Raw genomic sequence first — 20000 nt, forward strand, 5'->3', positions numbered from 1 at the left:
GTCTGATGATTGGTTAAGATTGAAAAAGTTTGATGGAAATAAGAAAACTGCAGATTCTCTGATGATGATGATGATGATAATAATAATAATAATAATAATAATAATAATAATAATAATAATAATAATAATAATAATAATAAAAGTAATAAACGAGCAATTATATGTGTGGAGAGTAACAAGAATAGAGAAGAAAAGAAATGTAAAATGATATAAAAAGCTATTCTTTACTCGAGAGAGAGAGAGAGAGAGAGAGAAGAGAGAGAGAGGAGAGAGAGAGAGAGAGAGAGAGAGAGAGAGAGAGAGAGAGAGAGAGAGACGAAACGAAGATGCACGCGCAAACACACGGAGAACGAACCAATCAACACACACACACACACACACACACACACACACACACACACACACACACACACACACACACACACACACACACACACAGTAAAAAACCAGCCAACAAAAAACAGAATGAAGATGAACAGAATTGCAGGAGCAGTCACTCTCAGCCTCCTGCAGATCACCACCCCCGTCACCTCGTTACCCCGTCAGCCTCGCCGTTGTCCCCTCCCCTTGAGTTCCGCTGCACCGTACCGCGCGCCGCTCACCCACTCACCCGTACCTCGCGCCTCGCCGTTAGAATCCCGGTGGTCGGTGGCTGGCCGTGCACCGCGACGCCTCCGTGCTTACCTGTTTGATTACCTAGCGAAGGAGCAGGTGTGGCGGAGAGGGAAGGTGGTGTGTTGCTTAGTGACAAAGGAGAGAGAGGGAGAGGGATGAAGATGGATGGAAAGTGAATGGAATTGTATGTGAATAATGTGAAGATATGCCGTGATAGGAATATATTAAGTCTGGAATTGATTGCGAAGTGATGGGGATATTTATTAGATGTCAGGGATAAACAGGAATGCTGCATAAATGAGATCAAAGTGAAGTGTAACATTGAGTAAATAAATCAAGGGGACCGAACTGCACTACGAGTGATACATTAACACCAAACAAATACAGAAAAGCAACACGACTAATACATGATGACAAATTACGAATAATCCGCGACATCAACAAAACTGTCTGGAAATAAACGATAAAATCGCCACCGGAAGTAAAGACATAAATGGCTTCCCCCACGCCCGCCACGCCAGCCTGCCAGGTGTCTGATGAACTATTAATTAACTCTATTTCCAGCCACAAATCGCGTTTAATCAGTTAACTTCTCTTTTTTCGCCAGTTTTATTCTCCTCGACCCCAGAATGCTGCTGACTTTAACTGTGTGTGTGTGTGTGTGTGTGTGTGTGTGTTTTTTTTTTCTCCCAACGGTCTAACTGTGCGTGTAATTCAGTCACTTTTTTTTTTAACCTTGGGCGTCACGGGGCGTCATTTGAGTGTGCTACAGCAGCGTCGTGTCGTCGTCCTCGCGTCAACAGGCGTGGCGGGAACAATGACCGGCGTGATGGACAGGGCGTGGCGCGGCAGTGACCGAGGACCTGCTGTGTATGGCGCCACCTTGGGTTTACCTGCCTGTATTCCGTTGCCTTACTGTACCTTAGATTCACCTGTCCCGTTGTTATCTTATATTTACCTGTCGTATTGTCTTGCCTTACTGCACCGTACATTTACCTGCCGTGTTGTGTTATCTGTCTCTCACCTGTCGTTAACTTTTACCGTGTCTTGCATTTACCTGTAGTGTTGCGTCACCTTGTTCTCACCTGCCGTATTGCCTTGCCTCACCTTATTCTTACCTGTCGTGGTGTGTTACATTGAGTTCACCGTACCTTAATGATTGTCTTCCTGCCTTACCGTGCCTTACCTTGCTGCACCATGTATTTGTCTGCGTGTTGCGTTACCTTACCTTATGTTCACCTGTCGTGCGATGCGTACATGTATTCATCTTTTGTTCATCGTTACCAAACCTTACGTGCAACTGTTATGGCGCCTTACCTTGCCTTGCTTTCACCCATAGCACGTAGTCACTTTGTCTCTTACCGCACTCACACCTGCCTTAAACACATGAAAGAAGAAAAACAGCCCCCCAAAAAAAATCCATCAAGTAGCGGCTTAGATTTATGAGATGAAGACAAAGAAGGAATGAGAAGGTAATATCCTGAAGAAGGAGAAGCGGGGGAGGAGCTCTTGAGGGCGGGCGTCGTTCTTTCATGGTGGAGATCTTCGGCAGGAGGAGGAGGAGGAAGTGGGCTCACCTCGCTTCTGTATCGTGATTGGGCGGCTCGCTTCGCTTCCGGTGACTGTCTGCCATTCGCGGGACGTGGTTGCCAGCTGTCACTACTCCCCAGCACCGCACGCCACCTCTTCCTGGCGCCGCGTGATGTGTGCTGCCGCGGCGTGAAGCGTGGGGGAGCGTCTAAGGAGTGCCAGGGTGTTTGAAGTGTGGTAGGGCAGTGCAGGGGTGCCAGGGCAGGGTGTGTGGGGGACTGAGAGGTGCGGGTGCGTGGAGGCGCCGGGCGTAGGCAAGGCGGCCGGTAGTGGGTGATTAGGGGAAGTAATCATGGAGGCAAATTACTGTGTGCTGCTCGATGCCTCGGGGAACATCCGGTGTGTGTGTGTGTGTGTGTGTGTGTGTGTGTGTGTGTGTGTGTGTGTGTGTGTGTGTGTGTGTGTGTCACCTCAGGGGCTGCACCACAAGTATGTACCAGTTCTTGCTTCACTTTGCCTGCGCTACACTTTTTTTTTTTTTTTTTTCGTTTCTCTTGTTCATTTTCTGTTTCTCTTTTTTTTTTCTACCTTCCAGACTCACACGGGAAACAAAATTGTTATTTAGTATGTTCATTAACCCGAAAAAGACTAGACATTCTTTTGCACCTCCTCCTCCTCCTCCTCCTCCTCCTCCTCCTCCTCCTCCTCCTCCTCCTCCTCCTCCTCCTCCATGTCGTCGTCGTCCCCGTCCCCACACTCCCCACTAACTCCCCACCACAACGCTACATTAAATTTCCGTCCTCACATTCACTTGTTTCCTCCCCTCCGCCTCCCCCCATTTTCCCTTCACACTCCCCTTCTCTTCCGCCAACCCCCTTAAGGGCAAACAGTCATATTCTTTCATATTCAACTCTTATTCCACCCTTCCATCCACACCAAGCTCCACAACTCATTTTCCTGCCACATACACCTCTCCCTCCCTCCCTCCCTCCCTCCCTCCCCTCCCCTCAACTCCCTCTCAACCCTACAGTTCATTTTCCCCTCATATTCACGCTGGCTTCATGCTGCATTACCTGCCACTCGTCATATTCACCAGGAAGTGTCAAGTCATACACGCTCGTTGCACTGCAGAGAGAGAGAGAGAGAGAGAGAGAGAGAGAGAGAGAGAGAGAGAGAGAGCTAGGTGGTTGACTCATGCAAAAATCAATACTCATCATTTCTTACTCACTCGGAGTTTCCCGCGTAAGTTGTTGGCTGCGGCATGACGGAGTGTGGGAAAAAGGCGCCAGATTAGCAGGGCTGGCCGTGTTTTGCCCCGAGCAGGCGGAGGTATTGCCTAGCCTCGTGCCAAGCCGCGAAACGGATGCGGGGGAAAAAAGGCGACTGTGGCGAAGCTCTGGAATTGTACAAGGAGGAAAAGTAAAGGGTTGATACTACTGCAGGAGAAACTACCACCACCACCACCACACCTACTACTACTACTACTACTACTACTACTACTACTACTACTACTACTACAACTACTACTACTACCGTTACCTCGACGTTCAGGGTTGAGTGGGTGATTTCACTAACCACCACCTCACCGCTTCCACCACACCATTACCACTACAGTAACCACCACCTTACCACACTACAGCCACCCTCACAGTTATCCCAAGTTCCTACGTTGCGAAAGACGAGTAAATGGGTGACTTGCATTGGTGATCATAGTAACCACGGCACACACCACCATTACCTCAACCTGCACTTGTCACGTGACGGATGGTGAGTAAAGGGTGAGTGTTGAGTCCTGCAGCGTGGGACGGTCCACGCTGCAGGACTTGGAGACCGGAGTGAGCGAGTGAGTCAGTGAGTGGACGGTTCACGCTGGAGGCTTTGGAAGAGACGGGTCGAGTGAGGGAGTGAGTTGGTGAGTGAGTAAAGTCAGTCATTGTGCACGAGTCACGCTAGAGGCTATGGTAGAGACGCGAATGAGTGGTTGAGTCCGTCAGTCAGTCAAGGCAGTCAGTGTGGTGAAGGCAAGTCGAGTGAGTGAGTGAACCAGGCATTGAATGAGTAAGTGAGTCAGTCAAGGCAGTCAGTATGGTGGAATGAGGTCGAGTGAGTGAGTGAGTGAGTGCGTGCGTGAGTGAACGAGCGAGTGGGTGAGTCAGTCAGTCAGTCAGTCAGCGTCATCCTTTGCCTCTCTCTCAAGTGCTTCCGAGTGGCTTTCGTCCCTCGTAATGCTCCTCGAGGCTTCCTTCCTGCCTCGTCAGTTCGGCCAGGGCTGCCACGTAAGGCCCGAGACTCCTGCAGGAATTACGACCGCGTTCCCAAACCTTTCTGCGTTATATCGAATTCCTTTTAACTGGATCCACTGGAATTTTAGTGGTTTTTGAAATGTTTTCGTGATTCTGTTGATAATTTAAGGGATTCTGGGCTTATTACTGTATTTCTAAACGTTTCTGTGCCGAATCCAATAATTTAATAAGTTCTGGTGACGTTATAGGGATTTTCGAAGGTGTTTTCTGATTAGTGATGATTTTAAGAGATTGCTACATGTATGAGAACTTAATTAACCATCTCTGTCGTTGAAATTACTCCTTACGAGAGGCAAAAGATTCCAAATTACAGGTGTTAGAAGGAATGCACGTAAGATAAACCTCAGACGTACTCATTTACTCATACCTCTTAGACTGTCGGGTGTGTGTCGGGTGTGTGGCCTTTCAGCACCGACAGGGACTCGACAGCACACCGACAGACTGATTGACGCCTTGGGAAACTGATTAAAAATGGATTTCTTGAGCCAGGGTGTGACTTTAAAGGCGTGGTGAGGACTGGGTGTGTGTGACTTAACCCCTAAAGAACCGGGGACGTCGATCGACGTTTTGGGCTCAAAGGACCGGGGACGTCGATCGACGTCTCTTTGTAAATAACGCCAAATTATGCGTTTTTCCGCCCGATTTTCTAGCCAAGTGTATGGCAACACTGATTAAGACTAGGATGGGAAGGGTTGTCAGTTCCCCGCTAGCCTTCGTCATGGCTGGTCATCATGGAAGTGATTCCGCCTCGTCCGATTTGGTGCACTCGCCCCCGCGCGTATTTACTTCCACTCCATCCATCCACTCTAGGCCCTCCACGTCAGCTAGGAGGCCTCTAAGTATAAGTGGCATTGAACAGGAGTTAGAAATCACTGTCCTCCACGATTATTGAGAGTGAGGACAGTGATGTGCTGGGGTCTGATGATGCAGGAGACAGGGGCACCAGCACCACCACAGCCACCACCGATGATGAAGTGCTGTCACCGCCAAAACCAGAGCAACCAGCCCAGCAATCAGCCCAACCTGAACCTGTTGCAGGGCCTAGTACACCAGGCCCCAGTACAATTAGGGTAAAAAAGGTCATAGATCCCGTTTTCTGCGTTACTAAGCCAGAGCCACCATCACTGATCGGACGCGCCCCCTCACTTTCACCGCAACACCACCTCAATCAACTCGTCATATCTCCGTAACCATGGCACCTAGAAACTTCTGGTTGGTACCATTCAAAAGAGGAGGAGTTGATTGTGGGGTAAGTATTGTTTTCTTTCACTCGTTTATTGTAGGTTAGGCGTACTGAGCATGCAAAGATAAGCTATTTTGCACGTTTTTTCCGCCCATATCCCCCGCCCTAGCGGGACTGATATACTTACCCCGCGCGGTCCTTTAGGGGTTAAGAGGCGTGGCAAGGGCTGAGTGTGTGTGTGTGTGTGTGTGTGTGTGTGTGACTTACAGGAGACGTGGCTTGGGTTTAGTGTGTGTATGGGTGTGTGTGACTTAAGACAGGCGTGGCGAGGGCTGAGCGGTGGCTGTGTTGCTGTGTTGTGTTGCGGGTGGTGGCGGGATGAAGCGTGACGCCGCCATTTACACCCCCGCAGTAAAACAAGACCCCAGGTGTTTCTCTGTGTTGCCTCACCACTTGTTCCTTATGCCACCACTTCCTGTAAGGGCTGCACGTGCGCCGCGGGGAGGAAGTGTGTGTGTGAGAGAGAGAGTGAGAGAGAGAGAGAGAGAGAGAGAGAGAGAAGAGAGAGAGAGGAGAGAGAGAGAGAGAGAGAGAGAGTCTGGCTGGCTGGCTGGCTGGCTGTTTTGCTGGCAAAGTGCGCGAAACATCAATAGAAGGATAGATTGTATAGATTAATACGTGTACAATGTTTGACGGACAGACAGAGAGAGAGAAGAAGAGAGAGAGAGAGAGAGAGAGAGAGAGAGAGAGTGAGAGAGAGAGAGAGAGAGAGAGAGACAAAGACCAAACCAAGACAACCAAGCCAGCAAAACATTCCACACACACACACACACACACACACACACACACACACACACACACACACACACACACACACACACACACACACACACACACACACACACACCAAAACAAGACTAAATCCTCCACACCTGCCAGGAGGCGCCACCAAGCCTGCTGAGGACATGATAGCGCCACGCCCCGCACGGCATCCCCAGAAGACAGAGGCTTTGCTAACTAAGGCGAGGGCGGGGAGGCGGGCGGAGGGGGCGGCAAAAACACGACTTGTAGGTGCGGCGTCTGTCTGTCTCGCTGCGGATGACAAGACGCCGCTTCTTAAGGCAAAGTCAGGTTAACTATAGGTCGGCCACACCAAGCAAGACTTAACACCATATTATGAAATGCTTCTGCACTGCACCTCAACTTTAAAAAGGCTCTAGTTGGAATTACATGGATATTTTTAGTTGTATTTACGATTCCAGTAACAGATTAACATGATTTCAACATGAGTAATAGGAGAAACAATTTTACAAACCTTGGTAACCATCTCTGTCGCCTTTGAAAATAGTTGTGTTGAGAGAGAGAGAGAGAGAGGTCCATATTCTGAAACGCTTCTGCGCCGCATCTCCCACTACTTTCAAAAGTCTTTAGTTGAAGTTAGGCGAGTTTTCTAGAGTTTTTATGGTTGTACTGACAGATTAACAAGACTTCTACATTATTAAGAGGAGAAATCCTTTTGAGAACCCGTCTGATCATTTCTGTGGCCTTGGGAAATAGTCGTGGCGAGGGCAGAGCGTTTCTGAATGCGGGCCAGAGAGAGCAGTGAGTACGGGCCTTAGTGGGACTAACCGGGCCGTGAGGTAACGCCTGCCGCGCATCGCCTTAAACAGGTTGCAGGGAGAATGATGAAGGTAAAGCAGTTGCCCTTGATAGAACTGCCCTAGCCAGATGCTGAGGGAGGGAGGTCCGCGACGCCCAATGCCAGGGTTACGCTCACCGCCTCTCCCAGCCTCTCCCCGCCTCTCCCCGCCCTTACCCTGTTCCCTTTCTCTCTCTCCCTGTCAATGTCACGGACGCAAGAGGACATTTGCCTTCGTGTGGTGAAAGGTTTTGTTTGTGTGTGTGTGTGTGTGTGTGTGTGTGTGTGTGTGTGTGTGTGTGTGTGTGTGTGTGTGTGTGTGTTTAAGGGGGACAGCAGTGCCAGTCGCCGTGCCCTTGTTGCCGCATCCTCAGTAAAGCGCTGCGCAATTACTGTCGTTAATGTTTCTATTTGCATAAGTGTAATGACCTCTCCCCCCCTCCCTCTCTCTCTCTCTCTCTCTCTCCCCTCTCCCTGACAGCACTTACCGAGACTTGCTGACTTGTTTGCATTCAGGAAGGACAAGAGACTGCGGAAAAAGCACACACACACACACACACACACACACACACACACACACACACACACACACACACACACACACACACACACACACACACACACACACACACACACACACACACACACACACACACACACACACCGCTTGTCTCTATATCCCCAGAAAGCTTTGTTCCCTTGTGTCTTCCGTGCCTCCATGCCTCCCCCTCACTTCTGTCACTTCTCAAACCTCTCACTCCCTCTCCCTCCTCCCTCTCCTTCCCCACCTTTCTCTTCTTCTGTCCTTCCTCACCTTTCTTCAAACATTTCCTTCGTCTTCACCTCTTCCTTCCTCACTCTTCAGCCTTCCTCCATCCCTCCCTCCCTCACTCACTCACTCAGAATCTTACTCCTCCTCCTCCTCCTCCTCCTCCTCCTCCTCCTCCTCCTCCTCCTCCTCCTCCTCCTCCTCCAGCCCCGCCATTACTCCTCTCCCTCATCTCACTTCCAACTCTCCCTTCCTCTCCCCCCACACCCTCCATCATCCCTCTCCCCCCAACGTCTTTCTCCTGTTAGTCTTATTGATGGGAAGTGAGAGAGAGAGAGAGGATGAAGGATGTGTCGCCATGGTAATTGTGTGTGTGTGTGTGTGTGTGTGTGTGTGTGTGTGTGTGTGTGTGTGTGTGTGTGTGAGGTACTCTTTTATTTATTTTTTTCTTTTCTTTTCTTTTCTTTTCTCGTTATAATTTCACGGCCTCAGGAGTGAATATCAAAAATGTGTCCTTGAGCGGCGACGCGTCTTCCCACGCACGAATATTTTAAAGGGAAGGTAAAAAAAGAAAAAGTAAAAAAGAAAAAAGAGGGAAAGAAAGATTTAATTACGTATGTCATTATCTATGCTCTCTCTCTCTCTCTCTCTCTCTCTCTCTCTCTCTCTCTCTCTCTCTCTCTCTCTCTCTCTCTCTCTCTCTCTCTCTCTCTCTCTGGTATTACTATTTTATTTTTATGCCACAGAAGAAAAACTTGCATTAATAAGCTAAAAGTGGCCACTCGCAACATCGTTATTTTAGAGAGAGAGAGAGAGAGAGAGAGAGAGAGAGAGAGAGAGAGAGAGAGAGAGAGAGAGAGAGAGAGAGAGAGAGAGAGGTGAAAGTTAGATTCCTCCGCAGGCGTTGTTAGCGGTGTGTGTGTGTGTGTGTGTGTGTGTGTGTGTGTGTGTGTGTTTGTGTATGTATGTATGTATGTATGTATGTATGTATGTATGTGTGTGTGTGTGTGTGTGTCATATATACACGTACATTGCTGGCTGTCATGAATGTGTATGTGTGTGTATAAGTTTACAAGCAAGCCCGTGTATGGATGTGTGTGTGTGTGTGTGTGTGTGTGTGTGTGTGTGTGTGAGAGAGAGAGAGAGAGAGAGAGAGAGAGAGAGAGAGAGAGAGAATGTTTGCGTAATGAGGGTAGCCCACTTTCCCTGGCTCTACGCATGCCCTCTACCTACTTCCTCGTGACCCAAACCTCACTATTTCCACCTTCTCACCCCCCTCCTTCACCGTGACCTCCCAACCCCCATATCACCGTGACCCTCTCCGCCCACTCCTACCTCTCTTCCTTTCTAGCTTCTGTTCTTTTCAGATTTTCGTTATTTCTTTCATTTATCACTTTTTATTTCGCTTTTTTGTTCCTTTCCACTTTTTCCCCCACTTGTAGGTTAATGAAGTCAGTTTATTCTCTCTCTCTCTCTCTCTCTCTCTCTCTCTCTCTCTCTCTCTCTCTCTCTCTCTCTCTCTCTCTCTCTCTCTCTCTCTCTCTCTCTCTCTCTCTCTCTCTCTCTACCCCATCCAGAACCCATCAACCTCCCTCCATCCCTTTACTTTCGTCTCTCCCTTTGTCCTCCTCTCCAACAACAACAACAACAGTAAACATTAGTGAGTGGATCTACCAAAAAGAAAAGAAAACAAGAGGAAAAGAATTTCCAGTCGCTTTCACTTAATATCTTCCGGGCGGTGAAGGAAGGGAAAGAATAAATAATATGAAGAAAACATATTTTTTCATTTATTTATTCTTTTATTTATTTATTTATTTATTTTTTTTTTAGTTTTACTCATCGGTTAATTTTCCGCCAGGCTGGTCGTGAAAGTTGGCTGGAAGTTTGCAGCGGCAGCCTGAGACTTACCGCTGTGTGTGTGTGTGTGTGTGTGTGTGTGTGTGTGTGTGTGTGTGTGTGTGTGTGTGTGTGTGTGTGTGAGGTGGGCGGCGACAGTATTTCGTGATATCTCTTCAGTTTTCTAATACTTCCTCCTCCTCCTCCTCCTCCTCCTCCTCCTCCTCCTCCTCCTCCTGTTTTATTTTCATTTCTTGTTTTGTTCTTTTTTCTTCGTCTCTTATTGTGGCTTCTTAGAATCAATAAATTTCTTCTTCTTCTTCTTCTTCTTCTTCTTCTTCTTCTTCTTCTTCTTCTTCTTCTTCTTCTTCTTCTTCTTCTTCTTCTTTTGTTGTGGCGTGTCAGAACCAGTCGTTCGATCTTTTTTTCCGCTTTCTCCTCCTCCTCCTCCTCCTCCATGACGTAACATTTCCCACAATAAGCCAGCCAATTAAAATCACTATGCGGGTGCCAACTGACGCGTGCAATTGCTTCGGTGTTGTATTGCTCACTCTCACCACCTTCATCACCACCACCATCACCACCATCACTGTCACTGTTATCATTTTCACCTCTATCATCATCACCAACGTAAAAATTATTGCTCCTCCTCCAGAAAGGTTTCGTTTTCATCATCATCATCATTATCATCATCATCGTCGTCATCATCATCATCATCATCATCATCATCATCATCATCATCATCATCATCAGCTAGATAGAGTGAATGATTAATTAAACAAATAGATGTAGAACTAAAATGACACACACACACACACACACACACACACACACACACACACACACACACACACACACACACACACACACACACACACACACACACACAGAGAGAGAGAGAGAGAGAGAGAGAGAGAGAGAGAGAGAGAGAGAGAGAGAGAGAGAGAGAGAGAGCTACTGTACTACTATGTGTAAATCAAATGAGTATGAGTATTTATGAGAGAGAGAGAGAGAGAGAGAGAGAGAGAGAGAGAGAGAGAGAGAGAGAGAGAGAGAGAGAGAGAGAACCCTCCAGTCATTAAGAGGACAGATTGCAGTCGGGTCGATATTACAGAGAGAGGGAGGGAGGGAGAGGGAGAGTGGAGTGGCGCTTACAGGTGCCAGTGGTGTCGCCTGGTGATGCCACACGCCCCCAGCAGTGCCAACAATGTGCGGCTGAGCTGGCTAGTTAGGGAGGTAAACACACACACACACACACACACACACACACACACACACACACACACACACACACACACACACACACACACACACAGGTGGATATTAGTATTGTTAGTTTATTGTATATAGTACGTTTTAACTCTCTCTCTCTCTCTCTCTCTCTCTCTCTCTCTCTCTCTCTCTCTCTCTCTCTCTCTCTCTCTCTCTCTCTCTCTCTCTCTCTCTCTCTCTTAAGCTTCCTGTATATTTTCTTATGTGTTAATTTTTTGTTGATGGGTTTCTTAATATATTTTATACCTGTTATGTATTTATTTCATTATTTTATTTTATTTCATTTTTGTATTATCTGTCTTAATATGTTCCTCCTGTGGTCCGGTGGGGAGGACCCTTCAGCTGTACTATCCTACATCCTACTGTTTAGATTTCGTTGTGTATCTTATAACAAATTGCCTCGTAGGGGTCTACATCTCTGCTGCTGCTGCTGCTGCTGCTGCTGCTGCTGTTTGTTGTACTTCATTTGTGTTCCTTTGTGGTTGTTTGACTTCGTTCTTTAATTTTAGTTACTGTTTTGTTATTTTTTTTCATTGTGTGTGTGTGTGTGTGTGTGTGTGTGTGTGTGTGTGTGTGTGTGTGTGTGTGTGTGTGTGTGTGTGTGTGTGTGTGTGTTAGCGCACCTTTCTATAAGGGTCTTATTCCCCTCCTCACCTGTGTGGCCTCACCTTAATTAACCACCACACCAAGAAGTTACCTCGTGATTCCTTGGGGGGAGGTGCTAATATCACTGTGTTGTGGTGGTGGCGGTGGTAGTGTGGTTGTGGTGGTAGTAGTAGTAGTAGTAGTAGTAGTAGTAGTAGTAGTAGTAGTAGTAGTAGTAGTAATAGAAGAAGAAGAAGAAGATTTGTGCTTTACCAGTTTTGCAACTAGTAGTAGTGGTAGTGATGGAATGAGTAGTAGTAGTTGTAGTAGTAGTGGTGTTAAATAAATGGTGTACTAGTTTTAGCGGGTTATTGTGGTAATGGTAGGATAATCTATACTAGTAGTAGTAGTAGTAGTAGTAGTAGTAGTAGTAGTAGTAGTAGTAGTAGTAGTAGTAGTAATAGAACCAGCAGCACCACCCTACAGTGAAAGTCTTAATACAAAACGCACTCAAAACTCCATTTCCGGGTGAGTGTTTGAGGCAGGACCACCACCACCACCACCACCACACGCCGCCCCGCCCCGCCCAGCCCAACACAGAGCCTGGCGGTGGCGGGGATGGAAGGGAGGAGGAGGAGGAGGAGGAGGAGGGGTGGGGAGCAGGGGAAGGGTAGGGGTGCCGGCCTCAGCAGCAGTGCCAAGGGTCACTCCCTATAAAGTATTGATCGCGGCACCTCTCTCTCTCTCTCTCCCTCTCCCTCTCCCTCTCCCTCTCCCTCTCACTCTCACTCTCACCTCTCACTCCCTCTCCTTGGCACTGCTGGATTTCAACACGGGCCTGGAGTGCGTGAGGGAGTGATCTGTTTATCATAATGTCACAAATTCAAGGGAGAGTGAGTGAGTCACGTCGTCTTTCTGTCTCTTACTCCCTAATACTTACTCTCACCTGTCCACCCGCCTAGTTTCCCCCATTAAGGACTGCCAGGTGGCAAGGTGTGGGGCTCAGGTATGCACAGGCTGCCCCGCGCAGCACTTATGTGAAAAATAACACCTGGGTTTTGAGTTTACGATCGTCACCACCTGATCAGTAATAATTAATGAGTGGCGGATTTTTATTTCATGAAGATAGATACGTGGGAACTGATTTATTTTAGATCTTGTTTGTGGTCAGAAGCATATGAGAACTACGTATTGTGTTGTTTTACTTATGGTTTTAGTTTAATAGCAAATGTGAACTGGTTATTAATTAGTTTATCTTAGTTCAAGTTTATGGTCATCAAGCAAATGAGAACTGGCTGTTAATGAGTTATCTTAGTTTTAGTTTACCGTTACTAAGAAGTCAACACTGGCTATATGTGAGTGTTAGGTGTACTTGGATTTACATATGCTGATAATAACTTTACGACAATTAGTGTTATAATTACCTGGGTTCACAAATACTTAATAACAGCTAGTATTAACTGCTGTACTTGGGTTTACGAATAACATTAAAGAACTTAACGTCAAGTCTCAGGTTTACTTAATTTTTTTGTACATTAACATTCAAAACTGAGCATTTATAAGTGAGTTTACCTAACTAAGCTTATGAACATTATTCCTTACTCTTGAATTAAAAAGCAATTTACGACCATTAGCGTGCACTTTCCCTGCACATTCCTTCCCTCCCCAGCGAGTTGTAACCGTGTTTCGTATTCCCTCCTGGCCCTCCTTACCTTACGTTATTATTTCCTTACCTAACATAATCTTTCCTTGCTTTACCTTACCTTTCCTAACCTTGCCTTACCTTTCCTTACCTTGCCTTACCTTGCCTTACCTCACCCTTTAATTGACCTTACCTTACCTAATACATTTGATCTAACCTTTCTTTGCCTGATTTAACCTAACATAACCTTAATTCGCTTTTTCTTATTACCTTACCTTGCTTTACCAAATCTAATGAAACGTAACCTAATTTAACCTAACCTAATCTTACTTAATCTAACTTAACCTAATTTAATCTAGCCTTACCTTACTTCACTTTATCATACCCTAATTCAACGTTACCGTACTCCACTAAACATTAACGTAACGCAACATCGCTGTACACACGTCCCCTCCCACTAATCGCATTATATATTCTCTGCTTGATAATTACCGATCCTGTCCGGCTTATCAGTGAGTGTCTGGCACAGAGTAAACACGTAATAGAAGGGCGATAAGGGATCAGGGCATTAGTGAGCTTAATCACGTGTGTAGGGACACTATGACTGGTGTGGTGAGATTAGGTGAGGTTAGGTTAAGTTAGGCCAAGTTGGATTTGGTTTGGTATGGTTAGATTAAGTTGTTTGGTAAGGTCTGGTTAGGTTAGGTTAAGTAAGGTTAGGTTAGGTTAGATTATGTTAGGTAAGGTATGGTTAGATTAAGTAAGATGAGGTTGGGTTAGGTTAAGTTAGGATGTGGTTATTTATGAAAAGATAATTGTTAATTAAGTAAGGTTAGGTTAGGTTAAATTACGTTCTCTTTTGTAAGGTAAAATACAAAGGAAAGCCAAACAGCAAAGAGAAGTTAAGTTAGGTTAGCTTAGGTTAAGTAAGGTGAAGCTTAAGTTAGGTAAAACAAGGTTAGATTAGTTTAAGTTAGGCAAGATTAGGTTAAATAAGGTTAAGTGAAGTTAGGTGAAATTAGATTAGGTTTGGGAAGATCATTCTGAGTAATAGAAAACGCAATAGGAATAAGAGGAAATACTACTTACTAAATTAACCATAAGGAAAAAAATGGTAAGAGAGGCACGTTATTTCCTAGACGGTGGTGGTGGTGGTGGTGGTGGTGGTGGGTCAGGGAAGGGAAAGGTTCATCTGACTCATTATTGGGCAATTAAAATAGGTAAGATGGGCGAGGTGAGGTAATTTTCCCTCCTCCTCCTCCTCCTCTTATTTCATTCTTTCTTTCTATTTTACATCCTTCTCATCTTTCCTCCTCAGCCTCTTTCTCCGCTTCTTAATTGCTCTCTCTCTCTCTCTCTCTCTCTCTCTCTCTCTCTCTCTCTCTCTCTCTCTCTCTCTCTCTCTCTCTCTCTCTCTCTCTCTCTCTCTCTCTCTCTCTCTCTCGGATTACCCTGAGCTTCTTGTCCTCTCCTCACACACGTTCTAGATGTCTCCAAGTATTTACCGCCTCGTCTTCTTCTTCTTCTTCTTCTTCTTCTTCTTCTTCTTCTTCTTCTTCTTCTTCTTCTTCTTCTTCTTCTTCTTCTTCTTCTTCTTCTTCTTCTTCTTCTTCTTCTTCTTCTTCTTCTTCTTCTTCTTCTTCTTCTTCTTCTTCTTCTATATAAAATCATCCTCCTCCTCCTACTCTTACCCCACCCCGACCACCACCACCACCACCACCACCACCACCACCACTGCTGTTGTTTGTGCTGGTGGCGGTGGTGCTGTCGTCACAACAAACACTCGGCCTCTTGTTGTCCCACGTGGCTCCACTATTCGTCTTTATCCACACACTGTATTCCTAAGTGTCTGTGCTCTCATCGCCCCCTCGCTGGCATGTCCGCTCATCCACACACCCACACAGCGCCTCATCCACTCAGTCACAGTGTCTCCAACCCACTCACCCCTGCTCCTCTCATCCACCCCAGCTCACCCTTGTCTCTCAGATGGCCTTGCTGCGTGGCGCATACACAACGAAGCTTCATGGAAAGTGTGTGTGTGTGTGTGTGTGTGTGTGTGTGTGTGTGTGTGTGTGTGTGTGTGTGTGTGTGTGTGTGTGTGTGTGTGTGACAGGCGGCACTCTCCGTCTCGCCTCACTCCGCCGCCTCCTGTCGTGGTGAGGAAGTATTGAGCCGCGCTGATGCAAGAATGTGACGATGCGATAATGACTGTTTGGGTTGCCAGATGCATTTGAGACCTCGTTCATTGCGAGTCTTACCTGTGTGGCGGCACACCTGGCAGGGCACACGTGTGACGCCCGCCACGTGCTCGCCCACGCCTGCCCGCCGTCCGCCAAGCGTCAGAATTAGAGGCAACGGCGACCCAGGCTGTGCAGGGACGAGAGACAAGGCCGCCCGTGTGTCCTGTGCGACCCCCTCGCCCCCCCAGGTGTGCATGGGGTGAGGTTGGGAGGGGGTGTTGGACCGGGATAGAACAGGTGTGCTACGTAACGAATGTGGTAGTCTGGGTGTGTGTGTGTGTGTGTGTGTGTGTGTGTGTGTGTGTGTGTGTGTGTCTGTGTCTGTGTCTGTGTCTGTCTGTCTGTCTGTCTGTCTGTCTGTGTGCGTGCCTGGCGTGCTTGGTACTCAGGTCTAACTTTCTCCCTCTCTCCCCTACAGCACATGGTGCAGACAACGATGGCGGCGCCGTTCCCTTACAGTCAGAACGGCGAGGCGGGGGCGGGTAAAGAAGGGCCCGGCAAAGACGGGCCGCCCTTCTCACCACCAGGAGCCCCGGGGGCACCCACCCCCGGGGCTCCAGGGGCTCCCCCGGCCCCACAGGCCACACCCACTGCCGCCGTTCCAGGCGTTCCCGTCACAGTCTCCTCCAGGTGAGTCACGCCTCCGTCTTCCTGCACCCCCCATGACACCATCGTCCACACTCCACCCCTCCTTCCTGTTTTTACCACTACAACAGCCACCCTCACTCCTGCGGCCGCCACCACCACCACCACCACCACCACCACCACCACCTCACACACCATTTCTTCAGCATTCCATATCGTCAGACTTGACCTCTTCACCCCGTCACCCCATTGCTCACCCGCCCCCGCACCCCAGCACCTCGCACACCGCAACACAAACCCCAAACACACCACCACCAGCCAGCCTACACACACACACACACACACACACACACACACACACACACACACACACACACACACACACACACACACACACACACACACACACACACACACACACACTGATCTGTCTATTGATCCACGCAGTTATTTAGTTATTTACTGTCACACAACGTAATTACCATGCGGCTGCAGCACAAACCTGTCACAATTATGTCTTATCTGTGTCCATCCAATCATCCGCCTGTCAATCCACGCCCGCTGTTGTTCACCAATACTCCCATCCTCCCTTTATCTGTGTATATTTGCAAATGTATATTAGTGTTATTTGTATGCATCAGTTCCTCTTCTCTTTTTGTATTATTTTTACAATGTTCCTCATATCTGTCATTTATCTCCATACATCCTCTCTCTCTCTCTCTCTCTCTCTCTCTCTCTCTCTCTCTCTCTCTCTCTCTCTCTCTCTCTCTCTCTCTCTCTCTCTCTCTCTCTCTCTCTCTCTCTCTCTCTCTCTCTCTCTCTCTCTCTCTCTCTCTGTACGAGTTTGTTTTGTTTCCTGTTTCCCTCTTTGCAATTCATTTTTATTTTAGTTTAGTTTATTGTTGCAGTCTTTGTTTTATTTCCTGTCTCAACCTGCTTGTGCATATTTATCTACCTGTCTGTATTACCTGTCTCAGTTAATTTGCATTGTTGTTTTTACCTGTCCGTCAACATGTTTAGACTTTTTAATGTTTCCCTCATCATACTCCTCCATCTGTGTTTACCTCCTTCCTTCCTTCCTTTCTTCCTTCCTTCTATTTTGCTCAGTATTAACGTTAGTCTCTGTCTCTCCGTCTTTTCATTATTTTTTGTATACTTCTTTCACTTTCCTTCCTTCCTTCCTTCCTTCCTTCCTTTTCCTTCTCTTTCTCAGTGTCTGGTGATAACTCTTTTACCTCCTTAACCTCCTTTTACCCCGCCATATATCTTCCATCTTTTATACTCCACTCTACTCAACTTCCTTCCTTCCTTCCTTCCTTCCTTCCTTCCTTCCTTCCTTCCTTCCTTCCTTCCTTCCTTCCTTCCTTCTTTCCTCGTGCCTGCTGCCAACTTTTTTTTTCCTCCATCAATCTATTTTCTTTTTGTGCATCTCTTACCCTTTCCTTTCTCCCTTTTCTCCCTCTCTCCTTCATTTTCCTCCCTCCCTCCCTCCCTCCCTCCCTTCTTTCGTTCCTTCCTTCCTTCCTTCCTTCCTTCCTTCCTTCCTTCCTCATTTTCATCCTATATTCCTTTCCTCCCTTTCTTCCTTCACTCCCCTGACCCTCCCTCATCCCCCCCCAAATCCGTGGCTCACCCAGTGGTTTTCTCTCCCCCGCAGCGGAGCGACGGTGGCGGGAGGTCTTCCTGTGCAGGTCCCCGTGGGTCCCCCTGTGGTGCCCAACGGGGTGGAGCAGCAGGCCGTGAATGCGGTGAGTGTGTGTGTGTGTGTGTGTGTGTGTTTCTCTAATTGTGCTTTTTATGTGATTGAGTTAATGTTGAGTTAATGTGGGTATGAGGGAGAGAGAGAGAGAGAGAGAGAGAGAGAGAGAGAGAGAGAGAGAGAGAGAGAGAGAGAGAGAGAGAGAGAGAGAGAGAGAGACATTGTTTCTTGACACAATCATGCAGAGGCACACCACCACCACCACCGCCACAAACAACAACAACAACAACAACACCACTGTCTTTCCACCACCACCACCACCACCACCATCCACAACAACAACAACCACCACTTAACACACCACCACCACCACCACCACCACTCCGTCGTAGCCATGACTTGCAATTAGGTCGTGTGTTGCTAGTTTGGTGCAGTCCTAACCTCCTCCTCCTCCTCCTCCTCCTCCTCCTCCTCCTCCTCCTCCTCCTCCTCCTCCTCCTCCTCCTCCTCCTCCTCCTCCATAAGAGTTAGTTAACCGGACAAGTACTTTCCCGGGGCTGTGACAAGCGCCCTCTGCCTTCCATTAGGTTTGTGCCCCATTAGGAAGTAGAAGGAGAAGGGAGGGCGGGTTTAATGAACACTGAAGGAAGAAGTTCTGAAGGAGGCGGTTGAAAGAGAGAGAGAGAGAGAGAGAGAGAGAGAGAGAGAGAGAGAGAGAGAGAGAGAGAGAGAGAGAGAGAGAGAGACACACTATTAGAAGAATGTTAGGGAGTGTTAGAAGACAGACAGTTTGGAGAAAGTGTTAGAGAGTGTGATAATATTTGGGAGTATTAGTTATTAAGAGAATGTTAGCGTTAGAAGAGAGACTTTGAAGAATGCTAGAAGTGTTAGGAAGTGTTACGAATAGAAACTGTTAGAAGAGAGATAATTATTAGGGAAGGAGAGACTTGATACTTGTCCGAGTCTGTTTAATTTGTATGTGAATTAAGGCGACGAGTGTTAGAAGACAAAATTAGACAAAACCAGGATTGCGGGAGTATTAGAAGTGAGACTGTTAGGAAAGGAGAGACTGTCAATGGGTGTTAGAGTCTTCTGGTATGCGTATGAGGAAGGAAGACGTGTGTTGGAATGTTAGGCAAGACCATGACTGAGTGTTAGAAGAGGTATGTTAATGAGTGTTTGTTAGGTGTGTTAGAGGAAGGTGGTGACTGGTGTTAGAGAGACTATTAATGCGTGTTAAGGTGTTAGAATGTTAGGAAAGAGCGTGGGTGTCAGTGTTGGAATGGTGGCCGAAGGAAGATGACATAGACGAGATGGGACGAGTTGGGGGCGGTGGATGGTGAGGGTGAGGGGGGGAGTTCGTGGGGATGGGGGGACGTCGGGGTGGGGCGGGCCAGGGCATGGAGAGTGATTTAGGCTTCTGGGCGGGCGCCAGTTGTCTGGATTCCGCCCAGCTTGGTCATCCCAATCTCCTCCTCCTCCTCCTCCTCCTCCTCCTCCTCCTCCTCCTCCTCCTCCTCCTCCTCCTCCTCCTCCTCCTCGCTTCCCATCATCGTTTATCATCTCTTCATTTTCCCTCTTTACTTTTCTTCTTTTCATTAACTGTTTTCCTCCTTTCATCCTTTCGTCTCCTTTTGTCTCCTTCTCACCACCCACCCTTCATCTCCCCTTTATCTCCACCCGACATCTTCCCCCAACCCCTGTCCTCCTCCCCAACCTTCTCCTAAACGTCCCGCCTCGCTTGTTTCCTCCCCATAGACCTCTTTATCTCCCCTCCATCTCTCTCTACCCCCCCCCCCACCCACGTCTCCCATCTCGTGTCGCAGGCTGTCTGTTGCCACGCCGAGACCAAGACAAGTGTAGGGCGCCGGGACATCTTAGAACGCCTGCCACGCCACCTAGCAAATTATGTAGGAAAGCACAGACCTCGTAATGAAGGAGTTAGTAGAATGAAGGAAACATAGTCGTAGGCAAAGGAGGAGAGGGAAGGAGGACATGTAGGAAAGCAGGGATCACATAACGAAGGCATGAAGGAGACGATATGCGAAGGAAGGAGGGACTGTTGTATGAAAGCGCTGGCCACATAGCGGAGGAGGGAAGGA

The 20000-nt window shown here is 47.6% G+C and overlaps 1 protein-coding gene across 1 annotated transcript in view; it reads left to right on the forward strand.

Moving 5' to 3' along the window:
- Positions 1-20000, forward strand: part of LOC135111484 (RNA binding protein fox-1 homolog 2-like) — a 79998-nt gene that overhangs the window by 31958 nt on the left and 28040 nt on the right. Inside the window, 2 exon segments of the mRNA XM_064024803.1 lie at positions 16033-16244; positions 17857-17947. Of these exon segments, the coding sequence (XP_063880873.1) occupies positions 16033-16244; positions 17857-17947 (303 nt within the window).

Source organism: Scylla paramamosain, chromosome 22 (assembly GCF_035594125.1).
Source record: "Scylla paramamosain isolate STU-SP2022 chromosome 22, ASM3559412v1, whole genome shotgun sequence".
Taxonomy (NCBI): Eukaryota; Metazoa; Arthropoda; class Malacostraca; order Decapoda; family Portunidae; genus Scylla; species Scylla paramamosain.